Source organism: Lactuca virosa, chromosome 7 (assembly GCF_052849685.1).
Source record: "Lactuca virosa cultivar CGN04683 chromosome 7, Lactuca_virosa_CGN04683_v6, whole genome shotgun sequence".
Taxonomy (NCBI): Eukaryota; Viridiplantae; Streptophyta; class Magnoliopsida; order Asterales; family Asteraceae; genus Lactuca; species Lactuca virosa.
Genome location: NC_136432.1, coordinates 87374851 through 87396307, shown reverse-complemented (window position 1 = coordinate 87396307; position 21457 = coordinate 87374851). Strand labels below are relative to the sequence as shown.

At 35.6% G+C, this 21457-nt stretch overlaps 1 protein-coding gene across 1 annotated transcript; it reads right to left on the bottom strand.

The window, feature by feature from the left end:
• Nucleotides 1–9742: 9742 nt before the first annotated feature.
• LOC145124221 (protein NRT1/ PTR FAMILY 6.2-like) lies at nt 9743–14880 on the bottom strand. Its single transcript, XM_079059484.1, has 5 exons — nt 14733–14880; nt 14472–14574; nt 11602–11819; nt 10926–11467; nt 9743–10834 (listed from the first exon to the last, which is right to left on the bottom strand). The coding sequence occupies exons 1-5, from the start codon at nt 14733–14735 to the stop codon at nt 9985–9987; spliced, it is 1716 nt and encodes a 571-aa protein (XP_078915610.1). The 5' UTR covers nt 14736–14880; the 3' UTR covers nt 9743–9984.
• Between the last annotated feature and the right edge of the window lie 6577 nt (nt 14881–21457).

The following is a 21457-nucleotide window of genomic DNA, read 5'->3' as shown; positions in this document are numbered from 1 at the left end:
AAAATTTTCGAAATTTAATACTATTTAAATTAAAATTTTAAATATTAAAACTCTTGATTTAATAATTATCTTGAATTAAACTATTGATTTAAATTATTAAATCATAAGGGATTATCTAAATCATGAAGGATAATTACCAATTAAACAATTAATTTATCCTAATCCTTTTAATCCCTCTAAAGTTCGAAAATCATGGGATAGGATAATTCAAAATCTTTAATTACCATATATAACAATTAAAGGATAATTACAAGATATGGGATAATCCAAATCCCTAAAATTTAGGATCTTATCTTGGGGAGGAGGCCAATTTCGAAAATCAAGGGATTAAGACAAACCCTAGATTTCGAAATTTAAAGGTTTAAGGAAAGGGTTTGAAAATCTTATTCAAACTTTTGCAAATTAGGGTTTGCAAACCCTAATCTCGAAAATCCTAGCCTCCTAGGGTTTATTGGCAATAAACCCTAATATGTCAAGTTCATACAATTGAATAATACTAATTGAAAACAAGTTAACCAAAGGCTCTGATACCACTGATGGGTTTTGTACAAACAATCCTATGTGTGCATGCAACCCTAGAATTGGATCTATGTTTTCACTATTAGATACACAACATTATGAACACTTGAAGAACCCTAAAAGGCTTCTAGGAATTTCGAAATCCACAAGGAAAGATGAAATACATACCTCTTGTTGTTATATTGTAATAACAACTTAAATCTTGAATCTTCTTGTCTTTGAAAGCAAGTACCACAAGTGTAGTACCTCTAATGGCTCACAAACACCAAGAGCAAATGGAGAGGTAATAGAGAGAGGGAAGAGGTATAGAATTTCGTCCCTAGGACCCCTTGGGAAGGCATGGACGAATTCATGAGCCTTAGGGGTCTTTATATAGGTGTAGAGATTAGGGTTTCAGTCCTTATCCTTATCTAGTTGCTTGCCCACCAAGCAATCATAAGATAAGCCTTGAAATCCCTTATCCTTTATCCTTTGGACGATTTCAAGGATACTTATCTCCTTGAATTCGTTCAACCCATATTTAGGATAACCATTACCATATTTTGTAACTATCACATAATTACAATTCAGCCCCTCTAGTTTAATTAATTACACTTGATCACAAAATTAATTCTTAATTAATTATTGACCGATATTAATTAAAAAAATATGATTTCTCCTTTAATATATTATTCTTATAACATATTAATAAATCATAATAACCTCTTTCTCTATTATTTCTCCAGTCAAGTTGCTTTGGTGAAGGCAACCCAAAAGGACCATGCATAATCGGGTCAAGTACTTAACAAATATGGTTACAGGCTTAGACACTAATCTAACAGTCATAACATACATGATCGATCCTACAGCCGAAGCATAAGGTATTCGACTCATTTCTGCTATCTCAGCCTCAGTACTAGGGCTTTGTGTCTTACTCAATCTGGCGTTACTCTGGATGGGTAACTCTCCTTTCTTGGAGTCCTGCATGCCGAATCTCTTCAGCACCTTAACCAAGTAGGTACTCTGACTAAGTCCAATTAGTCTTTTACTCCGGTCTCTCAAGATCCTTATCCCTAGAATATAGGCAGCTTCTCCTAGGTCCTTCATAGAGAAACACTTCCCAAGCCAGGACTTAACTTCCTGCAGAGTTGGGATGTCATTTCCTATGAGTAGTATGTCATCCACATACAATACCAAAAAGTTAACTATACTCCCACTAGCCTTGACATATACACAAGATTCATCTTCACTCCTAGAAAAGCCAAATTCTTTGACTTTCTCATCAAAGCAAAGATTCCATCTGCGAGGTGCTTGCTTTAACCCATAAATGGATTTCTCAAGCTTACACACTCTATTAGGGTACTTTGGGCAGTTCCGCTTCCAATGTGATTTTTCATGGCAATAGAAGCATTCAGCCTCTTTAGGGTCAGAAGAAGGTGTGACAAAACCTTTCTTGGTTCCACTTGAAGAAGAGCCATCAAGGGTCCTAGCCTTGGTACCCTTCGAAGAGCTCTTCCTCTTCTTCCCTCTACCTTTCCCGATTGCCAAAACCGGGGCGGAGTTTGGAGTAGGAGTGTTAACAACCGACTTACCCTTAAGACCTGTTTTTGCGGTCTTGAGGAGTCTCTGAAGTTTGCTGAGTGTGACCTCTTCCTTATTCATGTGATATGTCATGCGGAATTGATTATAGCACGATGGTAAGGAGTGCAAAATGATATCTATTGCAAGCTCCTCAGGGAAGTTCACATTAAGCTTCAGCAACCGATCCACATACCTTTGCATTTTCTGCATGTGGCTCGTGACGGATTCCCCGTCCTTCATCATGGTTGTTATGATAGAGCATATGATTTCATACCTCTCTTGTCGTGCACTTTGATGGTATCTTTCCATCAGATCTTGGTGCATTTCAAAAGGGTAGAAGTCCTCATAGGACTTTTGGAGTTCCGCTGTCATGGTGGCCAACATGATGCATGCCACTTTTGTAGCATCCCTTTCATGTGCCCGAAAGTCAGCGATCTCCTGGGGAGTTGCAGTGGTCTCATCAATCTCCTTAAGCTCCTTGTCAAGGACATATTCTTTGTCCTCGTAGCGGGTAATCATCCTGATGTTTCTGATCCATTCATTGAAGTTGGATCCATCAAAAGTGACTTTCCCACACAAGTTCATAAGGGTAAAGGAGCCATTAGGATTAGAGCCAGAAGCAGCATTGTTTGAAGACATCTGAAAGAAGAGAACAAGATTAGTTTAGATATTAAGAGAGTCCTTAATAAAACACCCAAATATAATATTAAGGCTAGAATCCAATCACAATATATTATAACTTAGAAGAGGTATGCCGTAATCCAAGCTATAACATATTTGAAAGGTAGGTGAATGACGATTCACCAATTTCCACCATGAAAAACGAAATATAGATATTAGGTTTTTAATTGGTTCTTAGAAATTCCTAGATTCTTTTGAGATTCAATGAACTTTTCAAAGGCATGTTTCAATCTCGAGTGTGCCCTCCAAGTTTTGTGACTGGGATACCGAGGATCACAAAACGAGGTGTGAAGTAACCATGCAAATCACTTGGTACCCTCAATGTTTATTACTCAATCGATGTACCGGTTAACCACACGAGCTCCACCGACCTATAATAAACTTTAAGTCACCCTTTACCTACCTTGTTAAGTCCAAGTTAGTGTGCCGGTTAACCACACGAGCTCCACTAACGACTTAAACAAAGTGTAAAGTGTAATTTCATGGATTAGCACCTTATTCACATTTTCCTAAAGTAACTAAGATTGGGAATTTAATAAAAGCATTTAGTTACTTTATAATATTCATCATACTTTTAATGAGAATTTATAAGTCCTTGTCTTACCCGTTCGGCTAACGACCCTCCACCGATCAAGGAAGCGGTGGGTGAGAGTGGACACCCATTAAGTTGCCATTTTATAGGCAACAACCTTATACCCCCCTTATAGACCGGCTTCGTGAATGAGGCGTACTAGCGGTAAGACGACTTGACGTTATACATATATATATATTAGTAACTTATAATATTATAAAGTATAAGGGTTGAATTTTAACTTTTAAAATTCTAAGGGTTGGAACTAAAGTTTTAATCAAGACTTTACATGTTCCAAAACTTGAGGTTGATATGTGTATTTTTATATATATTTTTATGCATTATATCTTAATATTTTGGCCTTTATTATTCTCTTTTAGAACTAAAAAGTACTTATAATGCTTTGAATTATGATTTGCAGCTATTCGTTGTCGATAGAGCACAAAAGAAAAGACTGAAGTGGAAATTGGGCTTAGAAGCTAAAAGAAAGGAAAAATGCTGGAGGAGCCATTTACGCCCAGCGTAATAAAAGTGTACGCCCCGCGTAACGGCTGGTATCAGATAACTCCAATCGCGTAATAATCTTCACTACGCCCAGCGTAGTTTATGGTTACGCCCAGCGTACTGGGTGTTTATCCAGACTTCCCAATCGCGATACAACTCTTGCTACGCCCAGCGTAAACCAAGTTACGCCCAACGTACGTAAGTCGGTCCCAAGGGTTATAAAAGTCGATTATCAGCTAACCAGAAGGGGGGATTCGACTTCCAACTTAATTTAGTCGATAATTAACTTCTGTTAAGCCGTTTTGAGGGTCTAGAAGGCGGCCGGAAGGCCGTTAAGCTAACGGGAGCGGAGATCGGAAGGATTGGAGAGCGGATACATGTTGGTAATCGTATGGGTTGTTAACGTGACCATGCTTAGCATTCCATTGTGTTACTATTATGTGTTTAGTTTCTTATTTAGGTGTAAAAACCTTTTACTTTGCGTTTATGATTGATTGAAGCTTTGATTATTAGACTAATTGCTATATTGAATTGTTTATTTATGTTTAATTTATCTTGCCAAGCTTGTTAAAAGATCCTTACGTGTTAATGATAATTATTTGCTGTTAATTATTAAGTAAATTGAGTTGTATGAACATCTGCTTGATTGCTTGTCTCTTATGATTTTGATGACCATCGAGATTATAAGTCTAGGAATAACGAATGTGAAACTAGGATTAACTTGAGAATAAGTAAGTTAATGTGTAAGCATTGTCTGATGACCATCAACAAGAGGTTAATTGAATGACCAATTTGATTAACTATATTTACAAGTCTTGCTTGATACGAACTGAACACTAGGAAGCATGTTAGTTTAACCAACTGATCACTGTTTGAATTGACTTGTTTGCTAAAGGATTAGTTATAGTGAACGCGAATCTAATCATCTTAGGAATCGGTGAACATGAATAAATGAATTTGTGTATGCAATTGTCTATGTTTTTAAGGTGTAATTTATCTAAACCAAAGTACCTGAAGAGATTTGCTTTCCTGTTAGTTTATCGAGAGTTGTTAATTAATTATTCGTTTGAGATTTATTAAATTACTTCTTTATTCTTTTCGTGTGACCTGTAACCTATAATCAAATATTTTAAATTAATTCACCACCGTTCCCTGTGATCGACATCCGACTTACCTAAGCTATACTGTAATCTGACTAGGTACACTGCCTATAAGTGCATAGTTAGTCTAAGTTTGTTAGGTTATAAATATTAAAATTAGTGGGTACTTTTGTGCACATCAAGGGCAAGTTTTGTAAACTTCCAAAACTTTTCATTTCTTATAACTTATGAATTAATTGAGTAATAAAAATGAAGACTCTTCATTTTTATAACTCTTGTGTTCTTTTAATGGCTTTAATAAAAGTGAGACTTTTGGTTTTCCATAACTTGAGGACAAGTTATGGACTCCATTAAAACACATTATGATCATGAATTAAACTACCATGAAGGTTACAAACAATTCCTATGATCATCTAATCTTCATAAGTTCAAGAACATGAATATGAACACTTTCAAGAATCAAAAAATTACACTTAAAAAAAACTTGTAATTTTAATAATTGCCATTGTAAATGGATTAGCATAAACATTACACCATCTAAAACAATCTTTAAAACATCAAAACAGTTTAGGGTAATGTTTCTAGTCCATTTCCAGCAACAAATGTGCAAACTTTCATACGAGCAGAAAACAGAAAAACGATTTTTTTTTTCAAGCTGTTTGCACACAAAAAAAAAACAACAAACAAACCTAGGCTCTGATACCACTGATGGGTTTTGAGCATTCTAACACTTCCTAAGTGTACATGCAACCCTAATAACCTTGGATCTATGTTTGTCTAATAATCATGCAAAGTTGAATTCCAAGGTTATATTCCTATCTAGCATACATGGGGAACATTTTTAACTTGAATGAAAGATAGAATAACTTACCTTGTTGTTGATTATGATCCTTGAAACCTTGTGAGCCTAGCACCCCAAGTGTGATGCCTCAAATGCTTCACACAACACCAAATGCAAAGGAGTAAACTTTGAGAGAATCTTACACTTGCAAAATCGGCTCTAGCCCTCTTGTTTCTTAGTGTCGCCGATTTTGGTGGAGAACATGTTGCTTATATAGTGTGTCACATCTAGGGTTACACCATGTAAACCCTAATGTGGCATGACTCTTCATTTCCATGACCCATGGGTTTGTAACTCCCATGGAGCCTCCATGGAGCATTCAATAGGTTTAACCCAACTTGATTATTCATGGAGCCTTTTAGCCCACTATACAAGTTATGGATGATTTACATGATCAACCCATATATTTAATTAGTCATCTTTTGATCACTTAATTAATCCTAGATTAATTCTTGATCAATACTAATTAAATAATACTATTAATATATTAGAACTTATAATATATTAATAAACCACAAATGTTATTTCTCTCATTTAGTCTATCCAAATGCATGATGCCATGCAACCCAAATGGACCATGCCGGGTCGGGTCAAGTACATACCAGAAATAGTTATGGACTTAGACACCTTATCCATCAGGAGCACTACCCAGAGTTGTTTCCAGAGACAGCAGACTTCGAGGACGAAGTCTAAGATAAGTGGGGGAGAATTGTAACGCCCCATTCCTGGTATGTAATTTAAATGTTGAATTTCCTTTCTTAAGGGTTACTCGACGAGTCAGTAGCCCCGACTCGTCGAGTAGAAGCGGGAATATCGGCCCTAGGTTCCCATTTCTAGCTTATTTTGGTGTTTTAGCTTCATACCTCTATGCATGTACGTAAAGTTGGCAACTTTACGTGTTATATCGGCCCTAGAAGCTCAGATCTATGAATTTGATGCACTAGAATCGATTAGAATCAACTGTATAGTGAAGACATGCATAGGACTCGACGAGTCGTTCATTGGACTCGGCGAGTAGGAGTGCAAACTCCCGATTTCTCCAATTTGAGAGTTGCGAGTTGAATCAGTGAGTGGAAGAGGACTCAGTGAGTTAGAACAAGGATATGAAAGTAGAAGGACTCGACGAGTCTACGCCCCGACTCGACGAGTCGAGTCGCGAGTTAGAGAATTGTGAGTTAGGGAACTCGGCGAGTCCATAGTAGGACTCGACGAGTAGAGTCAACCTGAAGTTGACTCTGATCAGGACTTTGACTTTGACCAGGGGGTAAATTGGTCATTTACTCCACGAGGAATCATCAGTTGATTCAGAATGTTATGTGATTGTAGCCAGGGAGTCGCCGGAGCAGCGGACAGGGATTTCTCACTCGGGATATCAGCAGCCAGTTATACGAGGTGAGTTATCCTTCAGTAGGAACGGGTCTACGGCACCAAGGCCGGCCCGTAGTGTGATATGATAGTAACTGAGTGTGGGCGGGGCCCGTATCCTATCCTAGCAGAGCGTGGGCGAGGCCCGTATCTCATAGTAGTAGTTAAATATGATGTATGAGCAGTAGATTAGCTTTACATGTTGTCTGTGTGATACTTGTATGTTGGGCTTAGTAATTGAGTGTGGGCGAGGCCCGTACCTCATCATAGTCGAGTATGGGCGAGGCCCGTATCTTGAAGTAGCTGAGCATGGGCGAGGCCCGTACCTCAGAGACAGTGGAGTGTGGGCGAGGCCCGTATCTCCTAGACAGTGGAGTGTGGGCGAGGCCCGTATCTCCTAGATAGCGGAGTGTGGGCGGGACCCGTATCTCCCAGTTAGCGGAGTGTGGGCGAGGCCCGTATCTCCACGAGTGTGGGTGAGGCCCGTATCTCCTAGTTGCATGCTATGTGTAGATGGTATGTGGTAGATTGTGGAGACTCACTAAGCTTTGTGCTTACTGTTTTCAGTTTTGGTTTCAGGTACTTCCATTAGCACTGGGAAGGGCTCGGGATGATCGCATGGCACACACCACAGTCTTCAGCCTGGGAGCTAGACTCTGATATTTGGATATGAGATTTGATTTGAGACAGATACTATGATGTTTATGATACACGATTATGATTTTACTTATGATTTTGGATGGTTGATGGCTTTAATAATGTTTTGAAAACGAAATTTTTGGGTTGTATTTTTGGGATGTTACATCTGGACCGCCTGTAAAAAAAAATACAACACCAAATCATCTATAAATATATCATGTTTATATAATATGTGTACATGTATATGTGTGTAAAAAGTTACTTTTTTGGACCCAACATAAACGCCAATGCTTACGACATAAAATGGGACAAAAAAGAGTGTAAGTACATTGCTATCATCGATAACTAAATTAAGTATAATATCTATATTGGTAAAAGATCAAATCTCTTGTATATAACCATATCAAATCATCACCCTTGACCTTCTATTTCACAATATAATTCTTAATCTTACATCATCCGTTGTCAACTCATGAAGCCTCATATATGTTTTCATAGTAAGATTGTTTAAAAGAGACTTTTGTATCTATTCTTTTCTATTGGAAGTACAAAATCAAAATCAAAATCGTATACCCTAAGTAATCGCAGCTGGATATCATCAGTCACCTATGTGTATTAACTATTAGTTGAATAATCAGCTGATGTTCAAAATTATGATGTTGATAAAATACGATATAGTGATCACAAAACAACCTTCAGGCATATCATTTTTGTCTATACAGTTTCTCCGGAGACCATGTTGCCATAGCTTGCACATCAATATCTTTTTCTGCTAAGTTTACAACTGAGTTGTTCAAAAACTGTGGAAGTCCTGAAATCTGAAATAATTAAGGGACGCAGTCAATGGCGGTGGAGGGTCTTATCAGAGGAGAAGGGCGACATTCAATGATGATGAAGGATTCTATTGGAGGAGAAGGGCAGCAGTGAATTTGTGATCGGGTAAGGTCGGCTCTAACCCAGTCAGACAATGCAAAACCGAAACCATCTAAAGAAACTATCGAAACAATCGAAACCATCTTAAAAAACTGCCGTTACTATTCATAAGGACCATGACTATTAATAGAGTATATGAACGGTAAAATATAATGAAGATATAAAATTAAAAATTAAAAGTTAAAAATTAAAATGGTAAGGATATAAAGGTAATATCCAGATAAAATGAAAGGCTAAAACTTTAATTTTAATGAGATATCAAAGACATTTTGTGAGATGTGAGATGGTGGGGTCACAACCCCACTTCTACAAAACAAAAGGACCTATTTTTGCAAAGTAAATGGGGAAGAACTCCAATTTTTTCAAAAATCTCTTCCTATATTATATTACACTTAGTCTTAAAAAAAAAAGATAAAAACTGAGAGCATTCACAATGATGAGTTCAATGAGAAGGTCGAATGAGATGACAAGTCTAGTTGTCACATTGACATTCAATGGATTTGAAGTTCAATGAGAAAAAGAAATTTTTTCTAATTTTAATAACATACTATAAATTAGCTTTTGTAACTTTCTATTGAACTTTGTAGAGTTCAATGCATTTTAGGAAAAAATTGATTGAGTTGTATGGAATGTAGAAAAAAGATGTGACAATGCATTAAACTCATAGAATTCAATGCATTGTGGATGTCCTGATGTGCAAAAAAGCAGGTCACAGTGGGGGGATTCGAACCGGTGAACTCTCTAAACCATAAGCCCTTGATGAACAAAACCGTGAATTATTGCAATTTTTGTACATCGCCATTGTCGTCACACTCCATTGGAGTTGGATTCTAGGTTCATCGTGACAGATTACACAAGGGCTGCATATGAGTTGATCGCATTATTATCGAGCAATTTGAGTTTAAACTCGATTCGATCTCTGCTCAAACTTCATCGACTTGAGCACAAATATGTATGTACTGACGCAAGTTTTGATGCATATCTTTTTGTCCATCTCCTTTTTTGGAACTTATAGACATTTTTGACACATTTAAGCTTTAAAATCGAACTTGCTTATTGGACATGATTTTAATGGAATTTTTCAAGCAATTTTAGTACTCAAATGCTCTTAGAGTCGAGCTTTGAAGTTGCATCAAGGAGTAAACATAATTAAGATCAAACTCGAGCTCCACTCTGAGTGCTCGGTTCATTTGCAAGACATTACAGGAAAAGTGACGAACATATAAACAAGAAAACACACCATCTACGTTAAGGTACTTAACGATTATTTATTAAACCACACTCTCCATTTCTACTGCTTTATCATCTTTCTTGTTCCACCTTGCAACCACCAGATAAACGCCAAAGTTTATCACACCCAAAATCGCCAACAATCCATAGAAACAATCCAGTCTTCCATTATCAATGTCGTCAGCAAGCCACCCTTCTCCACCGTGGCTTCCGGTCACCTTCTTCACAACAGACACCAGAAAGCTGCTCATGAAAAACCCAAGTGCAAGAGTCGTAAGGAAGAGCCCTGTGCTCATCGTCTTCATGCTTTTCGGTGATCTTGTGATGAAGAAATCAAGTTGGCCTGTATATATAAACGCCTCGCCGGCACCCACCAGGAAGAACTGTGGAATGAGCATGAATACACTTATCGGAAGTGGATTCACAGTGGTGGTTCCACCAACTGCTTTCGCCACTGATAATCGCTTCATTTCAACCACCGCAGCTGCCGCCATGCCTAGGGTTGAGAGGATCAAGCCTAACGCCATTCTTTGTAGATCAGTGAAACCTGGTTTTCCTTTCCATTTCTTCCATAACGGGATGATGAAGCAGTCGTAGATGGCGCAAGTTAGCAGTATGGCAAGCACAAAGAACACAGTAAGAGATCCTGCAGGGATTCTAAACCCTCCGATGGATCTTTCCATGGTGGAAGCTTGCTGAACGGAGAAAGTGATCATCTGAGCATACGCCGTCCAGAACAGTATGGTTGTTGCCCACACCGGCAACAACCTGGCCATCATTTTCACTTCCTCCACCCTAGTCACCGTGCATAAGTTCCATGGATTCAGAGTAGTACCCGAGCCATTTTTCACAAAATCCCCTTCTGCTACAACCGCAGCCTTGTCCAAGCAACTACAACGTAACAAGAGAATGTATATGAGTACGTAAAGGAAAAAATTCTTCCAAACGTTTAAAAAAACAAGTATTTTTTTTTGAATGTTACCGAAATTGATCTGTGTGACGGATTCTTGAATCCTCGGGAGTGTTTTCATGCAACATGTTGTAGTCGTAAGGAAGATTCATATTCCTCTTCCTTATAGCAGCCACTAGCACTTGAAAAATGTTGACAATAGGGCTTCCTGCACTTTTCTTGTACCGATATCTTTTAATCCCCGACATGATCACCAAGATAGCGATGAACATGGAGATTGTACAAATCCCATAAGCCAAACTTCGACCAACTTCATCCTGTATGTACACTAGGACTGTAACTGCGGTCAATGATCCCAGACTGATGAAGAAGAAGAACCTATTGAAGAAATAAGCCATTTGTGTCTTTTCTGCTTCGTTCTTCTCATCAAACTGGTCAGTTCCAAATCCCGAAACGCTTGATTTCAGGCCACCTGTGCCAAGTGCAATGAGATACAGAGCAAGGTAGAGAATTCCCATTTGGAATCCATTTGCTTCTTCACAGTTATCGTTGGAGTGGCATGGTGGTGGCCTTAAGCTTGGCAATTTGGTTGACAATGCTAGCGTTCCAGTTCCCTAGAATAATCAAATTCGAAATGAAATATTAATGTCAAGAGCTAGAAGTTATAATTTGTGACATGAAAGGCTGTGAAATTAAATGGAAGCGAAAGTACAACTTGTCAACTTGTATGTATGATAGGAAGACTTACTAGTGTTTGAATACAGGCAAAGATGACAATAGTTTTGAATCTGCCAAGAAATGAGTCAGCTAAAAAACCACCAAGTAGGCACAAGAGGAAAGATGTGCCTAAAAAATCAGTGACCACATTGGCTGAAGTTGAGCTAGGGAGGTGCATTGTTCCACCCAAATATGTCACCAAGTTCACTGCTATTCCCATTGTTGAAAGCCTCTCACAAATTTCAATCCCTGTTAAAAGTTAAAATCAAGGTTCATATATATATATATATATATATATATATATATATATATATATATATATATATATATATATATATATATACTCTTCGTTTCATTATATTAACGATACACAAATAAGTTAGAGCATCCATGCTACATTATGTATAATGTATTGCACTTTATACACACTTTATACACTTTTAATGGATAACAACATAATTATTCTACTTTTCAAATAATTCTATTATTTTTCCTATGATGCATTGAGTTATACAAAAGTTTAATGAAACATTTGTTTTAAATATAAAACGAGCTCTAATGCTAATTCAATAGACAATAAATTATTCCGCACCTCATGACCAAAACGGGTCTTTCAAGAATCTTATAGTGACAAGTTTTGTTTTTTAGTACATATTCTAACGATTGTTTTTACTTTATTCATGGTTTTTGTTTGATGTAGATTTTTAAGAGCTTTGTATTAAAATAAAATATTTGGAGGCAACTATATCAAGACAACCTAATGTTTATCATAGAATGTTCACCACCTGAAAGAACGATTTGTAAATTCGAAAGATTAAATTTTCTGATACAAAGATTCTTTTTGGAAAAAAAAGCGCGGATTTTGATTACTTATGACATTAATATTGTTTCTGAGGGGTTGAAAATTTTATAAAGATTGGCTAAGATTAAATTAAGTACTTCTTGAAGTTGGAGAGTAGAAGAAAAATAATCTCCGCCTGTCTTTCTTTGGTTTGAACCCACATCCTAAACCTTCAAAGTCATACATTTAACCATTTTTTTTACCCTTAGTATGATTATATTTTCAATAAATACTCATGTTAGCAGATCCTGTTGCAAAAAGTATATTAAACTTAAAAAATATGAGTATTTTATGATTTTGTAATTCACATCCTTTTTCTGAGAAAAAAAGTTCTTATAAATTCCCAAACCCTGTTTTATTTATTTATTTATTTATATATATTTTTTAATAGAACATATGGTTATTTTGTGAGAAACAACTCATACTGCAATCCACTCACCAATACGACAAAACTACTTTAATAATATAAAGAAGAAATATAAGACAAAACTACTTTAAAAGAAGCAATAGTCCCCGAGAAAAATCGACGTACCCAACTCCCCACAATATAGCTTACGACGCATGTCTCAATATTACTGGTTATTTTTTCCAATAAAATTTTATAAATAATGAATTTAATTTTTTTTTAAATGAAAAAACAAATACAACGAAATTTACAACTTGCTTTTCCTATCAAATGACATCAATATTTATATTTTTTTTTATAACTGTTTAATACAATTAAATTGACGTACCCACTGTTCTACTCTTAAGTTTATATATTTTTGTTTAGAAAAAGAGTTGGACCTTTAACTTTTAACGGAGACATATTTCCGTCGATTCCTAATATCCACTGCTCTACTCTTAAGTTTAATATATTTGATTAATGGAAAAGAGTTCTATTATTCATATCTCTATGTGGTTTTTAAAGGTTTATTTATACACTTTATGTTTTGTCACTCGTCATTTCTTATGTTATATCATCACCGATAATATATAAATAACATATTATATTTAAAAGTAAAGATATAAAAGTTAGATATATTGAAAAGTAAAGATATAAAAGTTAGATATATTGAGGTATAGCTAAATTCACCTTAAAAAAATTACGATGAAAAGACGAATTTGACATCGTTATATTCAATTTTATCCTTTTTCAAATTAAGGAATGATTGCCTTTCTCCCTACTCTCACCATGTTGAATGTACCTTTTGATTAATGGGGCCAAACATATCTTATTAATAATTATAAGGGTACAATGATTGATTACTAGCATATACCATATTCTAAAAATAAATGTGTAATCTTTATATATAATTATCGAAAAATATATATTTTTTATTTACTCTTACACGGTTGCTTTGACTTGCAATATTGAAATACTTCTTTAAGAAAAAGCTATGTGTATGCTTATGATGAAAACTTTTGGCTTCCTTTTTTTACTTTCCAAGAATTTGGGTGAATTAAATCTTAACGATAAATCAAAAAAACCATATCAAAATTCATGGCTTTGTAATGTTCATGAATTCACAGTGGGTTTTCCATAGAAAATTGAATTATATGTTAAGTAATCTGTAATCAAATGAAAACATTTTGGTATGTTATCTTGCATGCAATCTGCATGAATCATGCACAATGACTTGCATAACAATCTTTCAACCACCTTCCATCAAGTTTTTGCCACCTCCCATATGGCTTTTCAATTTACGAATTGAAAAAGAAAGATGATTCCCAAGGTGTGACATTGGATCATAGCTAGATCTATCCAATTTTTTTTTTCTTTTTTTATATTTTTTTTATGGAATATATCATAAATATATATAGATGCCAATTACAAAATTACACTCAAAAACCTAGTGGGTGGTCCAGTTTTTGATCAAGTTTGTCCGAGCCAGCCAGCTAGATAGGCTATATAACTATGTTTGTTTGTGCTCATAGATCTTAATAATTTACTTGAACCCGAACCTCTGGACCCAAATATTTATCATCATGAGACCACTATATATGTAATATTCATGAACGTATATACGTAAAATACGTTTGGATACGAAAATAATGAAGCCAATTATGTTTGAACTGACCAAGAATTAGGGCAGCAGGTACCCAACCGCCGGTTTTGGACCTATCAGCTGGGAACCCCTTGTAGTCTACTGCATCAGCAACGGTCCAACCCTGCTTTCCATCCTGAAAAGACACAAAATACACTTTGATGATCTACATGTTCAACGAAACATCAAAAGAGAATTTAGGGTTTCAAAATGATCAAGCACATGGTTTCAAAAGCACAAGATATGGTTTACGAAAATCAAGCCTTGAGGTTGACATAAGTTGATAAAACTTACCATTGTTTTTTTTTCAAGTCACCTTATGGAAAGAGCTTGAAAAAATTAACAAAGTTCAAGAACTTTCTCTCTCTAGATCTCTGTGTGTGTGTGTGTGTGTGTAGCTTCACTTCACGCATATAAGATTTTATGGAGGAGCTTGCTTTATATAGGCAAAGGAACATGTACAACTCTAAAGGTTACCCTCCACTATACCAATATAAGAAGATCATTAATCAACATGATAAAGATTAGCCCTACCGCATTTTTGTTAGGATTTTAGCACTGTTTTGTTTATATATAATTGGCATTATATATGTATTTCAATATAAATCTTTTGGAAAATTATGTAAAGTTGATGTTGATTTGTAGTTGAATCTAGAACATGTATATAACAAACTCACCATCTATCTTTGCTTACCATAAGCAACTCTGTTGCTCTTTTACTATATCTATTTGTATGGTACAGATTGATTCTGTAGGGTTTAATTTGTGAACCATAATCGAAACAAGTTATGGTACATACCCATGTCTTTCTTTCTTTCTTTTGAGTACTGCTACATGTTCTTAATTAGTGCTTTTTCTACCCCACAAAAAGCTAAAACCCCAATCCTTTTCCTTTGTTTTTATGTTCTTTCGGCTTTCAATCCGCTCTATTTCGTTTTCCCAGGCATGGGCTAACCGATAGAGAAAGGGTAATGTGAGAAAAATATTTATGCACTACAAGTTCAAAACTTATAGCATATTTAGTTGGCGGCCTTATATATATGCTTCTTGAACTGTGTAGTCAATTTTTAAGATTTTGTCATATAAATTTTGATATCATGTTGTACAAGTGATAATACATGGTCCAAGATATCTCTTCATTTGGTGGTAGCAGGCCAGACCAACACGTTTCAAGGGTAGGCATAATATATATTATATCTTAAAATGGAAGGTATTTTTTGTATGATGTGAAAGGCATATATAAAACTTTTCATAAAAGGAAAAGTTTCTAAGGCTCTATTTAATAACCATTGTCAATGATGGGAAATCTTATAGCATACACACCCTCCATGTTGGTCTAACTACTGTATGGCCTACAAGTTAGGATTTTAGTAGGATTATATATTCGGTTGTAGATGATTCAATTAGCATATGTGCTTCATGCATATTCATGTATATATAGTTGCACGGTGTCATAAAACTGGTTCGGATTAACCCAGACCTGTTAGTTACTAGTCAATGCTCTTTATGAGTTACATCTAGTCAATGTTCTTTATGAGTTACAACGAATCACAAGAGGATAAAAGAGGTCATATTCGACAGACAAAACTGTTAATAAAGATAAGAACGTATTTGTGAAGAAATAATCAGTTTGAAAATAAGATCGCTTCTATTTTCCATTGGAATTAGTTACCTGATTCCTACATGCATTTTAGGACGCTTAGTGTCATTTGGCAAAGCTCGGCCCCCTCGCCTAGAACCTCGAAAACTAGGGACGCCTCAGTGGCCAGTGCAATCAACTCATTTTTTAATGTTAAGAAAATTCAAGTAGTGTTGAAACTTGTGCTTCCGAATCGATTTCATGAACATGTTTTCCAAGATATCATGCCTCAAGATATTCACCACTTCAATGACTTCTCATATATAAAGAAATAATAGCAGAGATCTATGTATTTTCGTCGATTATGAAAGACTTGGTCCATGGCCAAACAAATGGCACTCATGCTGTTATAATATATCAATACTAGATCTTGCCAAACATCAAGATCACTCACCAAACCAATTAATTAGATAACTTTCTTTTCTGTTTCCATCAAGGACATATGCTTGACCTTGATAGCGGGTAAAACAACAAAAAGTTGAAGAGTAGCCTTGCAATTCACAAACTAAACTCTTGAGCACACATGCATGACTAGCCAATGACCTCCCTTGTCTAGATGTGCAACATAGTTTGAATCGTAAAATGCTACAACCACATACTCCATACACATTTACAAATAATTTCTAAGTTTGAAATGCCTTTCAAGTATAAGAATATACACCTGACTACTATCCACTGTTCTTTGCCCGAAAATGGCACATACTGCAAGACATCACTCACATAATTATTTAATATGTGGTCTTGTACATACCATATTGTTGGGTTTTTATTCAAAAATTAGTTTAAAAAACATAAGATTTAGCAACAGAAGACTTTAAAATTAGAAAAAACATAAAACAAGTTTATAAGTTTGGAAAGAAAACAAACACCAAAGAGGAGGATTTTGAATCCTCAAAGGGAGGCTTGGAAGTTGATGGAGAATGTAAAACCTTTGATACATCAACTTACCAACTTGATTTAAGATTCTAGTCTTGTAAAACTCGTATCTCTTAAGCTTGAAGTTTATAACCAAAGTATGAACTTCAAGAGAGTATAAATGCAAGTAATCTTCAAGTGTTCGTAACAAAACAAGAGAGAATGAGAGAGAGCTTAGGAATTTCAAAATTTGCATGTAGAAAAAGACACACAACATGAAAGCCTCTAAGCTAGTTAAAGTGAAGACTTAATCTAAAGGTCCTTAACCATTAAGCCCTTTAGACAAGCTTGTCCCCCATGCTTTCTCCTATACCTATTACTTTTGAATAAATAAAGTGAAAGCCCTTTCTTTTCTTCCTATACTCTATTTTTGGCTTTTATGCACAAAGAGAGAACGCAGTTTGTATATTTTATAAAACCCGAGTTTATAAAATATAAACCTTAACATTTAGGTAAACGAAAAAAGCCTTTCTAGTCTAAAATGTCGTACATGACTTATTAATTCATACCATATGAAATATAATGTTACTTTCCATTGAAAATTAATATTTTCACGAAATAAATAATTTCAAATTAATTATAAGAGTTTATTGAATATTTATTAAAACTAATTTCTAATAAATAATCAATTGTATAAAGTTGTTGTTAGTATGACCCATTAGTATCATATTTTAACTAGTAATATCACTTTAATATGACTCTTGAACACACTAGATCTTTCAATCTCCCACTTGCGCAAGAGTCATATTAGACTGATATAGATAGTGGTGAACGTCTAGGAACATTTCATTGCCCCATCAACATACGACTTTGTGCCATTCTATCAACGCCCAATTCCTAAAAAGCTCAAAGCTACAATTGGTGTATAAGGTAAGTTTATCAATTATCTCTTTGACACAGACATCATGTTAAACATGAGATATCGATCACAACAATCAATCTCATATGGTGTTCAACTTTTGGTAAGACGCCTTAGATGCCCAACTGTCAACACATAAGAGGAAAAAAATCCCATCTTGACTACATAAGCCTATTGCATAGTTCACACCATACCTGAAAATGGCTTTTATAACTGTCCGACTAAGGACCAATGTTTGACAATATCTAAGAACAACACTCCATACACTTAAGTCCCACTATGTATCTCAGGTGTTAATGATACAAAGATAGTACCTTTTAATCAAGTATCATTCATGATAACGATCCACGAGATGATCTTGATGCGAGCCAGTTCAATACCAGTTCTCTAACAAGTACCTATGAAACTTGGTTACAACCTATTGCCTACCTTCATCCAGTGAAAGTCAACCAATCCAACTCATACTAGTCTTATTTCATAATTGCTCCCACAATTATAACCAACTATGAACTTTTAGAATAATAAGATCATTCATGGATTAAACATGTTAATATAGAACACAACAAGTATTGATGTTATGATCATATTCCAGTATATCAAAACATTGTATAATAGTTGTTGTTACAATGTTCCAATATCCAAATACTAAATCCAAATCAAAATCCCATTTCTATAATAATAAAGTCTTATAGATGAAGTGCGACCATTCATGCTTAGCTTAGAAGAAGAACTTTATTAATGGGTTCGACTAAACTTAATTTGTGTGGATTCTGTGAATACTATCATCACCATATTTGACTTTACTTTAGGTATAGTTAAATATCTTAGAGTATATGATTGGTGTTCTTTCGTGACATAGAGTCTCTTAGCTCGATTAAGTATACTCTCGAAGTCACAAAGATTTCTATGTGATCCTTGAATGACAGAAATCGACATAGTTTTTCAGTGTACTCATTCATCCAATCATATTAGATTTAAACTTCTAAAGTAGTGTACTCTTATTTTGTAGTAAATTGTGTCATTTTGCTTTGCTTGGATCTCATTCCAACTAAACTTACTCTTCATATCACAATGAAGTTATAATCAAATTATAATTCATAATTATCTATATTTTCTTAGAAATTAGAATCTTATGTAGCTCTTTACATGAAGATTTTATTCTAAACTAATTCTCTCATATACATTCTCTTAGTTCTTCTAAAGTACTCTTAGAATGTTCCTATAGTCATCTGGTGACTTAACCATGTATTCAATTGGTATATTATGATATGCTCATAGTATGATCATATACCAGATCTTATGCATAATACGACATAAATGATGGATTCATTTTCCAAGCAAATTGAATATAAATCATTTCAGCTAGTTCAAACCTATGAGCTAGGTTCTTTTGAGACTGGCTCAAACTTAGTGCCATGTGACAATACCAACATTCATTTTATCTATCTCTATAGATTTTACATTCCAAGAATGCATCTTATCCTTCCTAAATCTTTCATTTTAGAAACACATTCCGAGTCAAGGTGAAAAAGCCTAGCATGGTCAGAATGTAACTTCTTATGATTAAGTATGTCTCAATTGTAACATCCGTTCCGAGAAGGTTCATTTTTAACCCTAAAACTTTTAAGTATAGCCATTCTGGTCTGTACGTCGTGTGTACCCAGGGTGTACGCATGGCGTACTCATGCATGAGAAAAGCAAGACTCGTACATGTACATCAGGTGTACTCAGCAGGTACTCAGCACGTACGCTGTTCAGACCAAAACCGTGGTTTTGAGGGTTTACACCCTATACTATCCCCTTTATGGCCCCAATACCTTCACCCTTATCAGCCTTCACCTAAAAATCGTCCCCATAGCTAACCCTAAGTGTGAAGAGTACATCTTGAGCTCCTTTGTGTGTTTTGGTGGTGTTCTTGAAGAAGAAGAAGGTGGTAAGAGGACATTGGAGCTTGGAAGAAGTTTGGATCTGGGACTCTCACCTTGCTAGCATCCTTTAGGAGGTAAAAAGCTCCTAGCTTGATCACATTTTCTTATAGTTCTAAATATTCCTTCATTTAGGGGTTTTTGGTCCCAACCCTTGTGATTCTTGAGCATGTCATGCTCTTAACCATATAAGTCGTCCTTTCAGACCCAATGAGAGGACTTGAGTCATAAAAATGAGATCTTGATGTTTAGTTCTTCCCCATGCATGCTCTAGAAGGTCTTTAGGTGTTAAAAAGTTAATATTGTTGGTATTAAGCACTTAATGGGCATGCAAAGTCATAAAGTTGGAAACTTTATGACTCTCAGTGGTATTTTGGCCTTGGATCTACAAATGGAATGTGAGAGCTTAACACATTAAGCTCTTATTAAGGAAAAGAACTCTGGTGCGTACGTCGTGCGTAACTCAGCGTACGCCGCCCATATGGAGTCAACCGTCCAATCCCGATCAAGGCTTGCGTAGGACCAGAGTACAAGTTGAGTACGTCAGTTCAGTTGACCGAGTTGACTCGTTGACCTTGACCTTTGACCATAGTTTTGACCAAGTTTGTGTTGAGTTTTGAGCATTCTAACACTCCTAAGGTGTACATGCAACCCTAAATACCTTGGATCTATGTTTTCTCTATTATACATGCAAATATCAATTTTTCCAAGGTATTGTTCTAACTAGCATAATATGAAGAACATATAATATAAATTCTAGTAGAATTACATACCTCTTTGTTGTAGCTTGATTCCATGGAGCTTAAGAGCCTAGTGCCTCAAGTGTGACACCTCAAATGGTTCACACAACACCAAATACACTTAGAATAACTTAAGAGAAATGAGACACTTCATGAAATCGGCTAGCCCTCACCATTCCTTCATAGTGTCCGATTTTAGGGAAGAATAAGATGCTTATATAGTGTGTCACAATTAGGGTTACACCATGTAAACCCTAATTGTCATGGCCTTTCATTTCCATGATCCATGGGTACAAAAACACCATGGAGCATCCATGAAGCTGTTGGATATAGTGTCTAAGTCCATAACTATATTTGGTATGTACTTGACCCGACCCGGCATGGTCCATTTGGGTTGCACTTCACCCGAACAATTTATGGATAATCGTTTGAGAATAGTATAAGTTATGATTTATTAATATATTATAAGTCCTAATATATTAATATAAAATCCTATTATTTAATTAGTATTGATCTATAATTAATCTAGAATTAATTTAGAGATCAAAAGTATGACTAATTAAATATGGGCTCTTGTATTTATATAGTGTGGGCTAATGCTTATTTGGAATGGGCTAGGCTTGCATGGAAAGTCCATGGATACTCCATGGAGCTTTAACCCATGGATCTCATGGAAATGAAAAGACATGGGTATTAGGGTTTACATGGATGTAACCCTAATCCACCACACTATATAAAGGAGGCTTTGGTTCATGAAATTGCACTAGTTGATGTGTGTAAACTAAGAGGGCCGATTTCAAGACGTTTGTGACTATTCTCTCAAGTTTCCAAGTTTGTGGTGATTTGTGACTTCCATTTGAGGCATCCACATTATTGGTGCTAGGCTCTCAAACTCCAAGCAATCAACTACTACTACAAGGTAAGTAATTCTACTAGTTTTA

Coding starts and splice junctions, on each gene's coding strand:
- LOC145124221 (XM_079059484.1), bottom strand. Junction 11,468..11,601: donor TTGCCTGTATTCAAACACTA/GTAAGTCTTCCT, acceptor TGATTATTCTAG/GGAACTGGAACGCTAGCATT. Junction 10,835..10,925: donor CGTCACACAGATCAATTTCG/GTAACATTCAAA, acceptor GTTACGTTGTAG/TTGCTTGGACAAGGCTGCGG.